Raw genomic sequence first — 20,343 nt, forward strand, 5'->3', positions numbered from 1 at the left:
CCACACCACGTGATTTTAAAAAATGGAAAAGGGAGATAGGGCAGCCTTTTTCAGTGCTGCAGAGCAGCAAGTTATACTTCAGCGGTTTGAGGACCTAAAACATATTTTCAATCACAAAAAGAATACAACTGCTGCTGGTAAAGCGAGACAGGCAGCATGGCAGAAAATTGCCGATTCAGTCAACGCGTAAGTAACGTGAGGTGGCATAGATTTTAAATACAGTACCCAGTGAGTGTAGCGTGATGAATTGGTTGATAGCTCTCTGGGTAAAGAAGTGGGCTGACTAACTAGCTTGTTACTTGTACAGCTTGTACAGTCTGACAAGGAACCATGAATGGCTTTGTAATTCCTGTCTGATAGCAAATTCAGCTAACTAAGTTAGCTGTCTGACCAGCATCTTCGAACAGCTAGTATAGCTAGCTAATTAACCTTATTCTAAAGATAACGGTTACTGTTAAGGTTACATGCTTTCCCTCATCCATCTCATCTGTGGTTATCCATTGAAATAGCAAGATGTCAACCTACGGCTTGCGAAAATATTGCAATTTCAAGTCACAGTCAGTGGAGATGAAAGTTACACAAAGTAAACAATCCAGTTTTTGGATAGGCTATTTGTTGTGTGTAGAGATGTTGTAACTACTCATTGATTCAGATTAAACTATTTCACCTACCTGACAGGGTTAATCCATCTGGAGTAAAACGAAGTTGGCTGCAGGTCAAGGTGAAATACAAGAACATGGTACAAACAGGTGAGCTGCACAGTCTGTGCACTGCCCCATAGGCTCCACTGTGACGTTTTGTCAAGATACTAATTTACAATGTAATCTCTGATTCCAGCCAAAAAAGCAGATCGGCGGAAGACCACGCTAGACCCACTGCAACCTGTCTTTTCTGCTGCAGAGGACCTGATGGCTGAAACCCATAAATTCTGTTCCACTATAGACACCATCACAGAGGAAACCTCTTCCACAGAACTCAAGTCAACACTCTCCTGCTCAAACTTTGTGAGAGGCAAGTCTAATCCATTGAGATCACCACTGCATCTTTTTAGATCTGGCATTGACCTCACCATTTTTTAAACACATTTGCAGTGCTAGCAAACCACATGACATCAGAGGAGATCACAGCAGAATCTGGGTCCGAAGTGTCATTGGATAATGTGAGTTGTCGAAAGCTACCGATAACATTCAAGCAGTTGTTTCTCAGCCTACTGTACTTTTGTTAATTTGACTACTTTGTATGTTTCAGGCACCAGTCGTATACATTGACAATGCTGAAGATATCACGTCAGATTCGTCTATACATGAGGTAGGCCTAATATGGTTTATTCAGAAGAGATGTGTGGTTGGAAAATGTTCAAGTGGAATGTGTTAAATTAATGTATTTGATGCGTATATAGTTATTATATAAAGTATTCTGGAAGTGGCCTAATCAGTTATCAGACCTCATAGATAAAGATAATGGCCTAAACATTACACCTCCGTAGGGTCCAGGCATAAACGAGACCTCACCTGAGGCCACACCATCCACTTCCAAAACATGGGACAGAGAGGTAAGATTATGCCAAAAAAAAAGTGTTTGCCATGTAAGGTCTAATATTTCTACATTATGAATACAATATACTGAGAAAATTATGGGTGTAATGGCAGCCATTAATACAAATTATGCATTTGATTAAATCTCAATGTTTTTAAGGGGGACAAAAAGAAAGCCCTCAAATGTCCAAGTGAAGGACTTGTATATGAAATACTTGCAACAGGAGATTGACTACAGGAGATTAAAGATGCAAAAGATGTCCTTGGAGATGAAATTACTTGAGAAACAATTAAATGTAAGTTCCACACCTTAATGTTTACAAGATGTCATGTCACACAAGCAGCATCATGTTAGTAGAATTGTAGGACAGTTAAATAAACAATCAACTTAGAACTTTTGCATAAACAAAGTCAAACTTGGTGGTAAAAGGCCCAGGATTGGAGAAAACTAACAGGAAGGCTGTTCAGAATGTAACTTAACCTAAACCCATCCACATCACGTCAACAACCAGTTGTCATATTTCTAATTTAACCAAATGTTGGATTTATTCATGAAATTTCTATCAACCTTAGCTCATGTTTACATGTTTCTCTTTTCTTTGCAGTCATGAACGGAAATGAATCATGCTTATGTACAGTTATTGCAATCTTTCAGTTTTACTTATTGAATAAATGTTCTCCCCCCCTCCCCCCAAAAAAGGTGTGTCAGATTCCTTCTTCCATTTACTGATTTCTGGAGGGCATATCTCTGGAGTGGTGCAGTGTCTATATGTAGTCAGTGGCCTTTTCTCATTTGGGCAGAAGTCTTACCCTTCTCCCGTGACCCAGAAAGTGGTCGAGGAGCATGTTAATTTGTTAGTAGGCAAACGGAAGACTGTCCTCCCCTCCTCAATAGCCTCCTTTTGGCAAGGAAGCACAAGTGTAGCTTACCGGAGTCCTTTTCAGAAATGTTTTGACATCTGCCACACCCCCTATGAATCACCAATTGTTTTCTAAAATCAGAAAAGCATGCAAACATTTAAACAATATGCTATCCTTTTATATATAAAATAGCTTGTACAACTAGCTGCATGTATTTTGTGATTCCACCCTGTAAATGTAATTTGCCTGATGATGCATGATTGGAGGAATCATTTCATACAAGCACATTTTCAAATCTCATTAGCTTTTAACTTTAAAAAAAAATGGGGGCCAGAGAGAACAGAGGACATGGGATCCAGGAGTTGAGCAAATCCAATTGAGAAAAGGCCACTGTGGTTCAATCACTTAGTGGAGAAAATGTAATTGTGTGAAATTGTCATAACACTTGGCTGCATGACACAAAGAGCTGAGCAGCAATGCTATCCCTGATTGCTGTACCATCTTGGTAATCACAGTGAACAGGCTCTGGGTTTTTCCGGGGCATCCAACTGAAACAGGGTGGAGCCTCCTTACGAATGATTGAAACGTTATGAAGGACCATGCATGCCACTATTATGTCACAAGCTCTCTGTGGCGATACTCTGAGACCCTTCAAACAACCAAATCGGGACCGTAACGTGGTGAATGTTGTCTTAATGCATGCCCTTGTCTCGTACAGTGCCTCGTTGAAGCAGCTCTCTGCGCCTGGTTTAGGATTCAGGTATGGCGTCATCAAGAATGGAAGACAGGGATACTCATTGTCAGCCACAAGCTGCCCATCAAAACAACCTGAGAAGTGAGGTAAGAGAGACATGCTGAAATCATAGAACTTGGAAGTTGTAACATTTGTCATTGTGATTGTGTAATGTTGTCACCTTGCTGAAACTGATGGTACAGCACACTCTTTTGGAGTATGTGGAAGTCATTCACAGATCCAGGCCACTTTGCCTCAATGTTTGTGATGAGACATTGCGAATCACAAACCATCTGGAAAAGATTTACAATGCAGTGAGTTTTAAAATTACATTCTCTAGGAATATATTTTTTAAATATATTATTTCTTTATCACAGTTAAGCATTTACACCTTCCCCAGTATTACCTGCACATTTATGCTGTGAAATGATCTCTGATTAGTATAATCAGATACCTCTGGTCCTGAAGGCGCTTTGATGGATATGTGAGTGGAGTCCACCACACCAATAACATTAGGTAGTCCTGCAACGATCACAGGCGTTAAATTATTTAGATAGTACCAGTAAGTTAAACTGTAAGCTAACAAAAGCATTGGCCTACTATGAAATACATAACCTGCTATTCTATAAAATCCGTCTTTAACTTCTTGTTGAGAACAATGACCAGGGAACTTCACGAAATCAGGGAGAATTCTCGTCAGTGCGATGCATATTCTCCGTATGGCTCGACAAACTGTGGATTTGCTCAAGTTTTCAGCGTCGCCGACTGCATGCATATATTCTCCACATGCGAAAAAATGTAAACCGATGCAGAGTGTTTGCATTACTGTAAGCGCACAGCTGCGCAGTGTATCGTTGCTCAATGAAGGTGTCAACAGATCCGCCAGGTATACTATACAATGAGACGAGAAGTGATACCTCTCGTTAATGTATTCTTCGGAAAAACTTAGAGGATTTTGTCTGTCTCTGAACAAACGCTTAGTTCGTATTGTTTTTCTCACAACTTGTGCCCCGATGTCAATTGGATCTCGTAAAAAAGGGCACGCCATCGTTCAAAGCAAAATTCGTGGATGGAAAAAACGTTCATTTGTTTTCTCTGCTGACGGAATATCCGGAATGACATCTTCAAAATAAAAGCCCCCAAATGAATTAATTGTGAATTCAACAAAAACAACATATTAACTGTAAGAATTGTCAACTATTAAAACAATCACAAATTTAATAATGGCAATAAAAAAAATATATATTTTCAGTTTGTTTTCCCATTCACTTCAGTGCAAATACTCTCACCTGAGTCCAGAAATAGAGGAAGATTAGCGAGCTACATGTTATTTCACCCCCAGTCCCTATGAGGGATGTATTTTGAGTATTTGTAAATACCAATGGCATGAATAGCTTACATGAAATTGAAATACTGTTTGTCTCTGAATATTTAGTGGTAGTGATTGCATAAAAGTTTAAATCCTCCCCTCTTTGCATGAGCAATATAAACTGTGGTGACTGAATGCAATCAATCTGCTTTGGCATGATCATCAATGGTTTTCGCTCTCCACTGTTATTGAAATGAAATTGCGTACTTACAGTTATGATTAGTGGACAACACATACAGTGCCTCCAGAACATATTCATACCCCTTGACTTATTCCACATTTAGTTGTGTTACGGCCTGAATTAAAAAGGTATTAAAGGTAGGTATCTTCCCCACCCATCCATACACAATATCCCATTATGACAAAGTGCAAACATTTTTGAAATGGTTGCACATTTATTGAAAATTAAATACAGAAATATCTAATTTACATAAGTATTCACATCCCTAAATCAACACTTTGTAGAAGCACCTTTGGCTGAGATTACAGCTTTGAGTCATCTTGGGTATGTCTGTATCAGCTTTGCACATCTGGATTTGGGGATTTTCTCCCATTCTTCCTTGCAGATTTTCTCAAGTTCTGCTAAATTAGATGGGGAGTGGCAGTGAACAGCAATCTTCAAGTCTTTCCACAGATTTTTTTTATAGGATTCAAGTCTGGGCTTTGGCTGGGCCACTCAAGGACTTTCCAGCATTTCTTTGGCTGTATGCTTGGGGTCATTGTCCTGTTGGAACGTAAATCTTTGCCCTCAGTCTAAGGTCGTTTGCACTCTGAAGCAGGTTCACATCAAGGATTTGCCTGTATTTGTCTCCATTCATTGTTTTCTCTATCCTTACCAGTCTCCCAGTCCCTACCGCTGAAAAGCATTCCCATAGCATGATGCTGCCACCACCATGCTTCACAGTAGGGATGGTGTTAGACGGGTGATGCTGTGCCTGATTTTCTCCAGACATGGCGCTTTGCATTCAGGCCAAATATTTAAATGTTTGTCTCTTCAGACCACAGGATGTCTTGCCTTATGCTCTTGAGTCTTTCACATCCTTTTGGCTAACTCCAGGTTTGTTGTCATGTGGCTTTTTCTCAAGAGTGGCTTCTGTCTGGCCACTCTTCCATAAAGCCCAGATTGGTGAAGTGCTGTAGAGACTATTGTCTTTCTGGCAGGTTCTCCCATCTCAGCCAAGGAGCTCTGTCAGTGGTCATTGGGTTCTTGGTCACCTCCCTGACCAAGGTCGTTCTTGCCTGGTTGCTCAGTTTGGTCGGACAGCTAGCACTAGGCAGAGTCTGGGTAGTTCCATATTTTTTCAACTTCCCAATTCTCTTGTCCTATTCGGTGTCCTGTGTGAATCTAAGTGTGCGTTCTCTAATTCTCTCCTTCTCTCTTTCTTTCTCTCTCGGAGGACCTGAGCCGTAGGACCATGCCCCAGGACTACCTGACATGACTCCTTGCTGTCCCCAGTCCACCTGGCTGTGCTGCTGCTCCAGTTTCAACTGTTCTGCCTTATTATTATACGACCATGCTGGTCATTTATGAACATTTGAACATCTTGGCCATGTTCTGTTATAATCTCCACCCGGCACAGCCAGAAGAGGACTGGCCACCCCACATATGCTCTCTCTAATTCTCTCTTTCTTTCTCTCTCTCGGAGGACCTGAGCCCTAGGACCATGCCCCAGGACTACCTGACATGATGACTCCTTGCTGTCCCCAGTCCACCTGACCGTGCTGCTGCTCCAGTTTCAACTGTTCTGCCTTATTATTATACGACCATGCTGGTCATTTATGAACATTTGAACATCTTGGCCATGTTCTGTTATAATCTCCACCCGGCACAGCCAGAAGAGGACTGGCCACCCCACATATGCTCTCTCTAATTCTCTCTTTCTTTCTCTCTCTCGGAGGACCTGAGCCCTAGGACCATGCCCCAGGACTACCTGACATGATGACTCCTTGCTGTCCCCAGTCCACCTGACCGTGCTGCTGCTCCAGTTTCAACTGTTCTGCCTTATTATTATACGACCATGCTGGTCATTTATGAACATTTGAACATCTTGGCCATGTTCTGTTATAATCTCCACCCGGCACAGCCAGAAGAGGACTGGCCACCCCACATATGCTCTCTCTAATTCTCTCTTTCTTTCTCTCTCTCGGAGGACCTGAGCCCTAGGACCATGCCCCAGGACTACCTGACATGATGACTCCTTGCTGTCCCCAGTCCACCTGACCGTGCTGCTGCTCCAGTTTCAACTGTTCTGCCTTATTATTATACGACCATGCTGGTCATTTATGAACATTTGAACATCTTGGCCATGTTCTGTTATAATCTCCACCCGGCACAGCCAGAAGAGGACTGGCCACCCCACATAGCCTGGTTCCTCTCTAGGTTTCTTCCTAGGTTTTGGCCTTTCTAGGGAGTTTTTCCTAGCCACCGTGCTTCTACACCTGCATTGATTGCTGTTTGGGGTTTTAGGCTGGGTTTCTGTACAGCACTTTGAGATATCAGCTGATGTACGAAGGGCTATATAAAAATACATTTGATTTGGATTTGATTTTTCAACAGGACAATGACCCAACACACCTCCAGGCTGTGTAAGGGCTATTTGACCAAGAAGGAGAGTGATGGAGTGCTGCATCAGATTACCTGGTCTCCACAATCACCTGACCTCAACCCAATTGAGATGATTTGGGATTATTTGGGGCGCAAATTGAAGGAAAAGCAGCCAACAGTGCTCAGCATATGTGGGAACTCATTCAAGACTGTTGGAAAAGCATTCCAGGTGAAGCTGATTGAGAGAATGACAAGGTTGTGCTAAGCTGTCATCAAGGCAACGGGTGGCTATATTGAAGAATCTCAAATATAAATGATTTATTTAACACTTTTTTTTGGTTACTACATGATTCCATATGTGTTATGTCATAGTTTTAATGTCTTCACTATTATTCTACAATGTAGAAAATAGTCAAAATAAAGAAACTCTTGAATGAGTAGGTGTGTCAACTTTTGACTGGTACTGTGCGTACAGTTCCTTGGACTTCAAGGTATAGATTCTACTCTGACAACTATGGGACCTTCTATATAATAACAATTTGGGGGGTGCTTATATCTGTCCTGTTGCAGGCAAGTGTGTAATCTAAATGTTGTTTTTTGGGGTCACAGTATGGGTAGCCATTGTACAGTGCCCCTGGAGCAATTAGGGTTAAGTGCCTTGCTCAAGGGCACAGTGACAGATTATATATTTTTGACCTCGTGAGCTCCAGTATTTGAACCAACAACCTTTGGTTACCGGCCCACGTTCTAACCTGCCGCACGACAGGTGTGTTTCTTTCTAAAAATGATGTCCAAACAATTGAATTGGACTCGAATCAAGTTGTAGCGACATCCCAAGGATGATCAAAGGAAATTGGATGCACATTGGATGCACCTAAGCTCAATTTGGAGTGCCATAGCAAAGAGGTGTGAATACTTACATATTTCTGTATTTCATTTTTTTATCTAAAAACATGTTTTCACTTTGTCATAACGGGGTATTGTGTGGAGATTGGTGAGGGAAAAAATATTGAATCCATTTTGAATTCAGGCTGTAACACCAACTAAATGTGGTATAAATCAAGGGGTATGAATATTTTTCTGAAGGCACTACATGTGCGTCATAATTTGGGCCTTGTTGCTAAAGTGCATTTGTCAGAGCAGAACAGATGTTGAGGATTAGGTTAATGTGTCAAATAAAGCCACTGCTCCATGGAGAACCCAGCAGTGCATCAAGACTGTCGACCGAGGTATGCAGTTCCATATGCAGTTTCCTAGAATTAGCTGACAGAATGACCGTGCGAATGCCTGACCATCCATGAGACCTCTAACTAACTAAAGAGGGGGACACCACTACATAGTACACAACACTTGAGAGAAAGTAACATAATTGTAGTACAGTACTATTGATTCTGGGCCTGCAAATTATTATTTTTTTAAATTACAGATACTAAAAATGCTTTTTATTCTGCATGTAAAAACTATAGATAAATGTTTTACTTTACAGAGTTCATGCATAAAGATAATACATATAATTTGAATATTGCATTTTCGGGTTCATGTTCACACTGCTTAAGTTCACATTCAACTAGCACCATCTTGTATAAAAATTGCTTTGAAATGAATAAAAACTAAATACATTATCTTCAGTAAGAAAAATGGAATCTGTCCTTTAAAAATTGCTTTCATACAGGAATACTTTTTAGGCAGAAAACTTGAAAAAAGGGCAAATACAGAAAGTTATGAAATCAGTTTAAGTTGTTTTACCCCTTGTGTAAGTAAAACATCCAAACCCTGGTAGTTGTCCAACATGCACAAAACAAAGAAATGAAGCATAAGTTTGGAGGGATATTGTTGCCGCATGTAGCCGACAAACCAGATCTTGAACCCTAACCAAAACATTATCCAGGCCTCTCTTTCATTGTAGCTAACATAATTATTTGTTTGAAGTCATCCCATCTAGTTGATGCAGGTGCTGAAATGACTGATTTTAATATTACAGCAAAATGATAACTTGGTTTCATTTACTACTGCATTGAGCCGGCTCTGACGCTGCTGTCCTGTAAAGAACACTTCACAGTTTGTTCTTCTTCAATGGCTGCGGTTGGTCCATGTCTGACCTGTCGCCACTGGTAGTGAAAGGGATTCTTTGGTTAACTCTTTTCCCAATAGTCTCCACCTGGAAAGGACAAAACAGTTACTTTGGAAACTGCTGGACTGTCTATTACTCAACTTTTTTCAAATACTAATGGGACTCACTAAGCATGCTGCTGTGAATGGATCTTTAGCTTTTTGTCAGCACAGCCTTCCAAAAGAAAAGACAGGTCTTAGGGTGTTTTCATAATCTCATCAGAGTCCTAGACATTGTTCACGTCTTACTGTAGGATAACTATTAGCCTCGCGGTTAGAGTGTTGGACCAGTTCGAAAAGGTGAAAAATCTGCCGATGTGCCCTTGACTAAGGCACTTATCCCTAATTTGCTCCAGGGTTTGCCATACTACTATGGCTGACCCTGTAAAGCAACACATTTCACTTGCACCTATCCAGTGTATGTTACAAAACATATACATTTTACTGTGGCCATGGTTACTCGCCTGGAAGCCAATATGCTGGAGTTGGTCGTGCAAGCTGTCCAAGATCCTTCTGCCGTCAAAGATGAAGGCAGGTTTCAGCATGGCTTTATGGATCCTCTCATAGTCCAGTTCCTGCAATACAAATATAGACTTCACGGTTTACATTGAGAGCTCCCTTTCATCAATGAACAGTGCAACGATATGTTATTATATAAGTGGCACCAAAATATCTGTGTGGCCAGAGTCATCTCCTTGCCATTTGATGAGTGAGTAGCTTAAAAATGTAAATACACACCGTGAACATATCCCACTCTGTGCAGATCACAATTGCATGGGCATTCTCACAAGCCTTGTATGGGTCTGTGACGATGGTGACTAGACGAGAAACTAGGATGAGCGAGAATAAACAAGGATTACTTCATGCATATAAATACAACTTTTTCACACAATTGTACAACAAACATTAAAATAATCTCATTAGAATGAGCGAAAAAAAAGTCTCCCACGTTATGGCAACTAACACCTAACACAGAGAGAACAGAACACCCCTTGAAATATCATTATGTATTCAATAAAGGTATTCTTGTTAATCGTCTTTAGGATTTACTGTTATATTAATTTACAGAAAGAACACTGTGGCTACCTGTGGCAGTGTCATGTCTTTCTGAGGGTGTGGGCTTAGTCAGGTCCTGCATGATCTGCTCAGCTTTAACCTTTGGGTCATAGATGTGTAGACAGGCTCCCTCCTCCAGCAGGTAGCGACTGATGTAGATACTAGAGGATTCCCTAAAAACAAAATGCACACAAGGATATGAGTATATGAGCATGGAGGGGGCAACAGGACAATACGCTCAGAGCTTTGGATGTAAGCAGATAAATATTTGAAATGCCCCTCCATACCTTGTATCGCCAGTGTTTTTCTTGAAAGCAAATCCGAGCAAGGCTATCTTCTTGTCTGTCACTGTGTTGAAGAGGCAGTTGATTATCCGTGAGGAGAATCGTTTTCGCTGGTAGTCGTTTATCTCTATAACCTGGGAGACACAACAATGAGATGTTCAACATTTGTCATTGTGATACTGTATTTTACTGACCGTAAAACAAAAAAGTGTTACAGCAATGTCTTATCAAATGAGAAGCGAGTTCTGTATTGCACTACTTTGAGTTGATGATAAAAGCACACCTGTTGCCAGTATCTTGCAACCTCGGGTAAGTTCAGCGCCTCGCATAGGTACACAAGATTGAGAACGTCTTTCTGGAAACAGCTGCCACCAAATCCTGTGAAACAAAAACACAGAATCTATCATGACTGAACTCATCCACTCACATCCCACTTTTCCATAACTGAAACACAATCACTCAGTCATCCAATGATCTCATCCAACCGCTCAGTCATCCAATGATCTCATCCAACCAGAACTTAACTGTTACTACCCCACAACTCAACCACTCGCGCCTTGCTTCTCTCCCACTCACCTACGCTGGCCTTCAGGAAGCGGCTGCCTATTCTCTGGTCTGTCCCAATGGCATGTGCCACCTCCTCCACATCAGCACCGGTTACCTCACAGAGGGCACTGATAGAGTTGATGCTACTGATACGTTGGGCAAGAAAGGCATTGGCTGCCTATAATTTTTTTGGGGGAAAACCAAGGATAGAGAAGTGAGCCAATGAATAAAGGCAGGAAACATTGCAGGAGGTGTCTCAGATAGAGGTCGGCCGATTAATCGGAATGGCCGATTTCAAGGTTTCATAATCGGAAATCGGTATTTTTGGATACCGATTTGGCAGATTTTTTTTTTTTTTACTTTGTCAGCTCCGGGATTCAATCTTGCAACCTAACAGTTAACTAGTCCAATGCTCTAACCACCTGCCTCTCATCCATGAGGAGCCTGCCTGTTACGCAAATGCAGTAAGAAGCCAAGGTAAGTTGCTAGCTAGCATTAAACTTATCATATAAAAAACAATCAATCAATCATAATCACTAGTTAACTACACATGGTTGATGATATTACTAGTTTATCTAGCGTGTCCTGCGTTGCATATAATTGATGCAACGTGGGGGGATGATTTAACCTAACCATGCACAACTGTACCTAACCATAAACACCAATGCCTTTCTTAAAATCAATACACAGAAGTATATATTTAAACCTGCATATTTAGCTAAAAGTAATCCAGGTTAGCAGGCAATATTAACCAGTAGAAATGGTGTCACTTCTCTTGCATTCATTGCATGCAGAGTCAGGGTATATGCAACAGTTTGAGTAGCCTGGCTCGTTGCGAACTAATTTGCCAGAAGTTTACGTAATTATGACATAACATTGAAGGTTGTACAATGTAACAGGAATATTTAGACTTAGGGATGCCAGGAATATTTAGACTTAGAGATGCCACCCGTTTAGATAAAATACGGAACGGTTCCGTATTTCACTGAAATAATAAACGTTTTAGTTTCCGGATTCGACCATATTAATGACCAAAAGCTCGTATTTCTGTGTGTTATTGTGTTATAATTAAGTCTATGATTTGATATTTGGTAGAGCAGTCTGACTGAGCAATGGTAGGCAGCAGCAGGCTGGTAAGCATTCATTCAAACAGCACTTTCGTGCGTTTGCCAGCAGCTCTTCGCTGTGCTTCAAGCTTTGAGCTGTTTATGACTTCAAGCCTATCAACTCCCGAGATTAGGCTGGTGTAACCGATGTGAAATGGCTAGCTAGTTAGCGGGGTGCGCGCTAATAGCGTTTCAAACGGTTGTTCCCCTTGCTCTGCAAGGGCCGTGGCTTTTGTGGAGAGATGGGTAACGCTGCTTCGAGGGTGGCTGTTGTCGATGTGTTCCTGGTTCGGGGCGAGGAGAGTGACGGAAGCTATACTGTTACACTGGCAATACTAAAGTGCCTATAAGAACATCCAATAGTCAAAGGTATATGAAATACAAATTGTATAGAGAACTAGTCCTTTAAATACTATATTAACTACAACCTAAAACCTCTTATCTTGGAATATTGAAGTCTCATGTTAAAAGGAACAACCAGCTTTCATATGTTCTCATGTTTTGAGCAAGGAACTTAATCGTTAACTTTTTTACATGGCACATATTGCACTTTTACTTTCTTCTCCAACACGTTTTTGCATTATTTAAACCAAAATTGAACATATTTCGTTATTTATTTGAGGCTAAATAGATTTTTATTGATGTATTATATTAAGTTAAAATACGTTTTCATTCAGTATTGTTGTAATTGTCATTATTACAAATAAAAAATCATAAAAATAAAAAAAAATCGGTCGATTAATCAGTACCGGGTTTTTTTTTGGTCCTCCAATAATCGGTATCGGCGTTGAAAAATCATAATCGGTCGACCTCTAGTCTCAGATCGTAACACTGCTGACCTGAGATTGTTATACAGTAATGTACAGAAGGACATAGAAGGACATATAAATACCAGCTTGGAAAGCTCAGAGGACCAGGTATTGGTGGTGATGATCTTGTTCTTGGGGACCCAGTGTTCATAGATGCTCCGCAAGGCCTGAATAGCATGTTGGCCCTCAGGGGTCTCATCCCCCCCAATCAATACCCTGTCTGGATTCTTCAGATCAGTGATGGCTGTTCCCTCAGCAAGAAACTCTGGGTTTGAGAGAACCTGCAGGAGAACAAGATCATAATTTTAAAGACCTGAAGACATGGCAGGTAGATGAAAGTAGACGTTTGATGTGCAGTCCATCCACCCATGCAAGCCTGTCCCCTGAAATCACCTGGAAGCTGAGGCTACTCTTGGTGTTGGCATTGAAGATGCGGCGGATGCTCTCAGCAGCACGTACAGGAACTGTGCTTTTCTCCACAACAATCTTACAGCCACTGGAGACGTCGGCAATGCGCCGGGCACATGCTTCTATGTACTTCAGGTCTGCTGCTCGACCCTTACCAATCCCAAATGTCTTGGTAGGCGTATTAACCTGGCAAAGGAAAGGGGAAATGTTTCAAGTGGATTCAACCATCTTTCACCATCACTGCATTTTGGGGCGGCAGGTAGCCTAGTGGTTTGAGCATTTGGCCAGTTAACTAAAGGTCACTAGGTCAAATCCCCGAGCAGACAAGGTGGAATATCTGTCTGTGTCCTTGAGCAAGGCACTTAACCCTAATTGCTGACCCTGGTCGTGACCCCCAGAGGTTGTCTTAGGGGGAGATATGCAAAAAAAAATAAACATGAATTTTTTTTTGCATAGGACAAATATAAACAACCACCAAATGATTACTATTACCTTCAAAGAAAGCAAAACTGAGACACGTCTCAAAAATAATTCCAATGAAAGCAATTGACATAAGAAAGGAAAGTGTTGAAAAGGAATATTTACAGATATGAAGACCAGGTCTGCATTTTTTATGGCCTCATCAATGTCTGTGGAGAAGAAAAGGTTGACCCCGCGGCATGAGTCCACCACTTCCTGGAGTCCAAGCTAGAAAGAGAGAGAGGTTGTTAGAGCACAAGAGTCAAAAGTATCATGAGAGATCAAAAGTCAAGTGGCCAAAATGAATGACTTTACGTGGCAACACTAGAAGCTGGAAATATTGTAAAGACCATTACAAGTTAGAACAGATCTTTGAGAAACCTGGATATGAATGAGTAATACAGTTTTACTTAATTTCCTGCAGTTGAGACAAATTCTACTAAATTGGGATCTATTCCGATAGTTTCTTGCCTCCCACTCACCTCAAAGATGGGAAGGCTATCAGAATTCCAGGCACGGATGCGGTCCTCGTTCACGTCAACAACGGTAACCGTCACTTCAGGGCACATCTGGGCGATGACGCTGCAGGTGGGACCGCCCACGTAGCCAGCCCCAATACAACAGATCCTCCTCACCTCCATCATTCTCCCTCTCGAGAAAGAAAATACAATCATGTAAGACGGGGGTCTACATAAAACATTTTTTTCAATGGATTGAGTGATAAAATAGCTATATTTTTTCCCAACATGTCCATTTAACAGAAACTAAGCAAATACAGATGGGCCTGTCATTTATTTTAACCTCTGGCACTACTGACATCCTTTACCAAGCAGGGTGTCAATTACATACAGTGCATTCGGACAGTATTCAGATCCATTGACTTTTTCCACATTTTGTTAAATTACAGCCTTACTCTAAAATTGATACAATAATTTCCCCTCCTCAATCTACACACAATACCCCTTAATGACAAAGCAAAACCACTTAAGTTTAAAAAACCGGAAATAACACATTTACATAAGTATTCAGACTCTTTACTCAGTACTTTGTTGAAATGCTTTTGGCAGTGATTACAGCCTTGAGTCTTCTTGGGTATGGTGCTACAAGCTTGTAACGTTCAAGTCTGGGCACTGTCTGGGCCACTCAAGGACATTCAGAGACTTGTCACGAAGCCACTCCTACGTTGTCTTGGACGTGTGCTTAGGGTCGTTGTCCTGTTGGAAGGTGATCCTTCGCCCCTAGTCTGAGGTCCTGAGCAGGTTTTCATCTGCCAAAGAGTTCAATCTTGGTTTCATCAGACCAGAGAATCTTGTTTCTCATGGTCTGGGAGTCCTTTAGGTGCCTTTTTGGCAAACTCCAAATGGGCTGTCATGTGCCTTTTACTGAGGAGTGGCTTCCGTCTGGCCACTCTACCATAGAGGCCTGATTGGTGGAGTGCTGTAGAGATGGTTGTCCTTCTGGAAGGTTCTCCCATCTCCACAGAGGAACTCTGGAGCTCTGTCAGAGTGACCATCGGGTTCTTGGTCACCTACCTGACCAAGGCCCTTCTCCCCCGATTGCTCCGTTTGGCCAGGCGGCCAGCTCTAGGAAGTGTCTTGGTGGTTCCAAACTACTTCCATTTAAGAATGATGAGGCCATTTTTGGTGTACTCCAGATCTGTGCCTCGACACAATCCTGTCTCTGAGCTCTACGGACAATTCCTTCGACCTCATGGCTTGGTTTTTGCTCTGACATGCACTGTCAACCTTTATATAGACAGGTGCTTGCCTTTCCAAATCATGTCCAATCAATTGAATTTACCACAGGTGGACTTCAATCAAGTTGTAGAAACATCTTAAGGATGACCAATGGAAACAGGATGTACCTGAGCTCAATTTCGAGTCGCATAGCAAAAGGTCTGAATATATAAATGAGGTATTTCTGTTATATATTTAATCAATTTGCAAAACTTCCTAAAAACAAATTTGCTTTTTCATTATGGGGTATTGTGCGTAGATTTATTAGGAAAAATATTTATTTACTCAATTTTATAATAAGGCTGTAACAACAAAATGTGGAAAAAGTCAAGGGGTCTGAAGACTTTCCGAATGCTCTGTATATGCATTTTCTAATAACTTGCCGTAATAGTCAAGTTTAGTTTGTCATGGTGTACAACATTGGAATATAAGAGCTGAATTGCAGTGTACAGTCCATGCCTTAATAATTATATAAACAAAGTAATAAACTAAAGCCTCGAAAATATATATTTTTTAGACCAGCACATCAACCCATGGTTTCAGTCAAGCCTTTGAGTTTGTCCTTTCCCAAGGATGTCTGGTATCCAGCACGTCATTGAGAAGGGCACCAGCCTCGAGGTCAAAACGTTGGCAGGGTTCTCACCGGGATTTTTTAACAAGGTGGTGCTGCCGAATATGGCTGGGGTGGAGGCCCGAGAGATTTGTGTTTTTGAACACCTGCCATATAAATATATGTTTTACTTAGTGGCACAGCCAGTCCAAAAGATGGCACAGTGCCTCTCATTTTTTGGTGAGAACCCTGGTTGGCTTTATGTGCTGTGCTATTTGAAAGTCAATACTGACTATCAAAACTAAAATGATTTTCAAAGCATAATCTGAATGTTTCATGGCAATACCTTCAAGATTGAGTTGAATTCCCCAGTGGGTATCAATGGAATTAAAAGGAAAATTCTGTGTAGCAAATTAAGCCACCTCTATTTGACCAGTTTCCCCCTCACTCTACCTATGCTGCCACGCTGTCTCTAAATCACAGAGGGCTCTATGTGCAGTCAGATGGAACTTCCTGGGACTACTGTCAGTCAACACACGACCGTGCGCACACATAATTGGCCCCTAGCCCTCCACCGCACTAGATACAAATTATACATTATTCCCAACTTTTACCATGTACAGGATCTGCCAGATATGAGTATACCCTTTATTAGTAGTAAATCAGTTATTTATTTGTATTTTTTTCAAAATTTTACTAGGAAAGTCAGTTAAGAACAAATTCTTATTTACAATGTAGGTCTACCCCTAAAGACACTGGGCCAATTGTGCGCCGGCCTACGGGATTCCCAATCACAGACGGTTGTGATACAACCTGGAATTGAACCAGGGTCTGTAGTGACACCTCCAGCACTGAGATGCAGTGCATTAGACTGCTGCATCACTCGGGAGACCAATCATCACAGTAACCAGACCAAAGTCAAGAATCTTTCGAGGGATGATTAGGATATTGAACGAACATCGAAAATTATTCAGTGAACAAAACTGCATTTCACAGTCAGAACCCCTTTTGTGGCCGGTGAGGAACCAAGCACACAACTAAATCTACAAAGATGGTTAATTGGTCACAAAGATCTATATTTCGCAATGGTTATTTGTATCCGGACTTGAACCCCACTGAAAACCTGTAGTATGAATTGAAAAGGGCAGTCCATATGCGCAGGCGAAGGATATCAAGGATCTGGAAAGATTCTGAATGTTCTGAGATTTCTCCCAATGTGTTCTCCAATCTCATAAAACCTTTCAGTAAAAAGCTCCGTGTGGTTGTCCTCGTAAGTGGAGGGTGCTGAAGTATTGATTACAGGAGAGAGAGCCTCTTAACTTGTTATACAATTGCTCCGAGAAAGAATTTGTTTAAGTATAAAATAAAATAGAGCATACAATATAGCTACTGTAGCTCAGTATTTGTATTTATTTTATACAGTCTTATTTCAACATCTTTATCAAGGGATCCAATTCCGGAACCAACTAGAGTATGTAACGTATAAACGTGTGGGTTTAAAACTTCCCACACGGTAATTTAGAGAGTTTAAAACTTGGCCACACGTTTCAGGTGGGGGCCAACACTTCGATGTTATTTGCTAGCTAGCTACCTAACGGTATCTCGGTCATTTGCGCCTGTACACCAGCCACCTATAATTGATCCATACCTGTTATTTACATGCATGTATCCCCATCTAGTCGATCATCAATGTGTTTAGCTAGCTAACGTTACAAAGCCAATTTGGATAGCTTATTTGGGGGGGGCTAACTAGCTAGCCCACTAAACACAAAACACTTACCAGTGTTTAATGATGGGTGCGCTGTTCAACCGAATACAATTTCACAGACTATCAACCACATTAAAGTGATTCCGTTTTATTTTCTTCCAGGGGTATGATTGCTGGTCTGTGGTGATGACGATCAGAAGTGGTGTGGACGCATGCTCCAGTGAAAAGAGTTTGGTATGCTGAGTGCCACCGTGAGACTTCTATCTACATCTCAAACAGGGCGGCGCGGTTTCACATTCCTTTAGCATCACATCCCCACTGATGCTTACTAGAAATGTGTTAATTTAAGAAGACGCAACCATTCAGTCTATGGAACAAAGTTACAGAAGTTCATATTATACAATTTATTACAGGGTAATTACATTGTTATGCCAGTGTGTGGCTGAAAAATCTTGTTCGAAGGGGGATTTAGTTATTTGAGATCCAGTTCATGTAGTTTAAGTATTGATTGCCTATCACCAGTTAGTACATGGGTGTGACAGAAACATTTGCAAATGTAATGAAAACACATTATTTCACATATTGAGTATTATTTATAAACCTTGGAGACAAAACATGAAGCTGAGCAAAAGACAACTATAGCAGAAGGAAGTTGATGAGACTGATATGGGAGAGGTGGTGGGAGTATACTATATTCTATTAGTCCAATGATAATACAATTCCATCACACTAACGGATGAATGGAGAACAGCATAGAAAAACATAGTGGAATTTGTAACAGTGTCACAAAAGCAATCCACTCATCGTATTGATTTAATCGTAAACCGCGAGGCACAACCCAGCTCAATTTGAGACCAGACATGCACAGACCACAGCGGAGTGTCCTTCCCCGTTGTTATTATAGAGCGAGTAACTCAGCTGGGTGGAGAGAAAAACAGTACGTCTCATATCCTGTTATTTTTATTCTATATTTTTCTTTCTGCATTGTTGGGAGGGGTTCGTAAGTACGCATTTGGAATTTGCAAATAAAAGCCATGGGAATTGTCTCACAGCCCAATCGTAGTCCCTCATTCCATACACATTACGGTAGTATTATGCTAGGAAACCGTGGTGCTGTTCAATAAGGATATTCTAAAACACTCATTGCTGACGTGTTACGGTGCTGGGTAATTTCACTAGTCCGCCCCCCTCCCCCCTCAGCATCATGACTGCTGTTTTTGTGTTGTGTTCCTAAGAAAACACGGCCAGGGTCCACCCACTCGTCAGATTAAGTCATACCCAGCTCCCCCAAATCGTTACTAACCCAGGAAAAGTTAGGAGTCATTACACACCAAAGCACTCTACTCATTCACTTCCCTCTCTCTATCCACCCTCAGGGCAAATGTAATTACCTTAGCCTAATTTTAGGTGCCCCTTTGTCCTAAGTAGAGCGCAATGCTGGATCTAGTACCCAATTGTCATACTTGAGTAAAAGTAAAGATACCTTAATAGAAAATGACTCAAGTGAAAGTCACCCAGTAAAATACTACTGGTGTAAAAGTCAAAGTCTTTGGTTTTAAATATATTTAAGTATCAAAAGTATTTAGAACTGCTCAAATATACCGTACTTAAATGTATAAATCATTACAAATTCCTTATATTAAGCAAACCACATGGCATAATTTACATCTAGCCAGAGGCACACTCCAACAGACATAATTTACAAATGAAGCGTGTGTGTTTAGTGAGTCCACCAGCTCAGAGGCAGTAGGAATGACCAGGGATGTTCTCTTGATAGGTGTGCGAATTGGACCAATTTCTGTCCTTCTAAGCATTCAAAATGTAACTAGTACTTTTGGGTGTCAGGGACAATGTATGGAGTACATTATTTTCTTTAGGAATGTAGTGTAGTAAAAGTAGCCAAAAATATCAAAGTACAGATACCCCCAAAAACGACTTAAGTAGTACTTTCAAGTATAAACAAATATATATAACTAGGTAAGTTAGTTAAGAACAAATTCTTATTTACAATGTTAGTCTACACCGGCCATACCCGGACGATGCTGGGCCAATTGTGCGCCGCCCTATGGGACTCCCAATCACGGTCAGTTGTGCTACAGCCTGGATTTGAACCAGGGTGTCTGTAATGATGCATCAAGCACTGAGATGGAGTACCTTAGACCGCTGCACCACTTATTTTTACTTAAGTACTTTACACCACTGGTAGCGTATCAACTTGGCACCCCATTCTTGAAAAACATCTGTTCTAGTTGACATTGGTCAAACTTCCCATAAAAAAAGAACAGTGTAGATTAGACTAAACTGAAAATTTGATTTACGATGCCACCATAACAAATTCTGGGCCATGTGATACAAACCAAGATGGTGAGATGCTCTATTGAGGGAGCCTTATGGGACCGTGAAAATGCTGTTGTCCTGTAGATCCCAGAGTTTGTGTCCTCTAAGGACTGGTTGTCAGTTTGTCTATTTGCACAGACAAAGCACTTGGAATGTGTCTTCTATTCTGGCACTGCTCTCTTTAGTACTATT

The 20,343-nt window shown here is 41.1% G+C and overlaps 3 protein-coding genes across 5 annotated transcripts; 1 reads left to right on the forward strand and 2 right to left on the reverse strand.

Moving 5' to 3' along the window:
- Window positions 1-18,865, forward strand: LOC118385012 (uncharacterized). Of its 2 annotated transcripts, XM_052520824.1 has the most exons (8): window positions 1-186; window positions 679-749; window positions 838-1,011; window positions 1,092-1,159; window positions 1,249-1,308; window positions 1,487-1,831; window positions 3,115-3,236; window positions 17,977-18,865. In XM_052520824.1, the coding sequence occupies exons 1-6, from the start codon at window positions 23-25 to the stop codon at window positions 1,610-1,612; spliced, it is 663 nt and encodes a 220-aa protein (XP_052376784.1). In that variant the 5' UTR covers window positions 1-22; the 3' UTR covers window positions 1,613-1,831; window positions 3,115-3,236; window positions 17,977-18,865. The 2 variants fall into 2 exon arrangements, with proteins under 2 accessions (XP_052376784.1, XP_052376785.1); XM_052520825.1 differs by lacking the exons at window positions 3,115-3,236; window positions 17,977-18,865 and adding an exon at window positions 2,141-2,234.
- Window positions 2,056-4,438, reverse strand: LOC118385011 (putative nuclease HARBI1). Of its 2 annotated transcripts, XM_035771784.2 has the most exons (4): window positions 3,745-4,438; window positions 3,536-3,651; window positions 3,311-3,422; window positions 2,056-3,224 (listed from the first exon to the last, which is right to left on the reverse strand). In XM_035771784.2, the coding sequence occupies exons 1-4, from the start codon at window positions 4,175-4,177 to the stop codon at window positions 2,833-2,835; spliced, it is 1,053 nt and encodes a 350-aa protein (XP_035627677.1). In that variant the 5' UTR covers window positions 4,178-4,438; the 3' UTR covers window positions 2,056-2,832. The 2 variants fall into 2 exon arrangements, with proteins under 2 accessions (XP_035627677.1, XP_035627676.1); XM_035771783.2 differs by having other exon boundaries at window positions 3,536-4,437.
- LOC118385010 (UDP-glucose 6-dehydrogenase-like) lies at window positions 8,471-18,055 on the reverse strand. The gene is made up of 12 exons (XM_035771782.2): window positions 17,887-18,055; window positions 14,303-14,471; window positions 13,947-14,048; window positions 13,347-13,547; window positions 13,037-13,234; window positions 11,069-11,216; window positions 10,776-10,870; window positions 10,496-10,626; window positions 10,239-10,381; window positions 9,891-9,982; window positions 9,617-9,727; window positions 8,471-9,201 (listed from the first exon to the last, which is right to left on the reverse strand). The coding sequence occupies exons 2-12, from the start codon at window positions 14,462-14,464 to the stop codon at window positions 9,097-9,099; spliced, it is 1,488 nt and encodes a 495-aa protein (XP_035627675.1). The 5' UTR covers window positions 14,465-14,471; window positions 17,887-18,055; the 3' UTR covers window positions 8,471-9,096.
- Window positions 18,866-20,343: the final 1,478 nt, after the last annotated feature.

This window comes from Oncorhynchus keta, chromosome 6, assembly GCF_023373465.1.
Source record: "Oncorhynchus keta strain PuntledgeMale-10-30-2019 chromosome 6, Oket_V2, whole genome shotgun sequence".
In the NCBI taxonomy this organism is placed as follows: domain Eukaryota; kingdom Metazoa; phylum Chordata; class Actinopteri; order Salmoniformes; family Salmonidae; genus Oncorhynchus; species Oncorhynchus keta.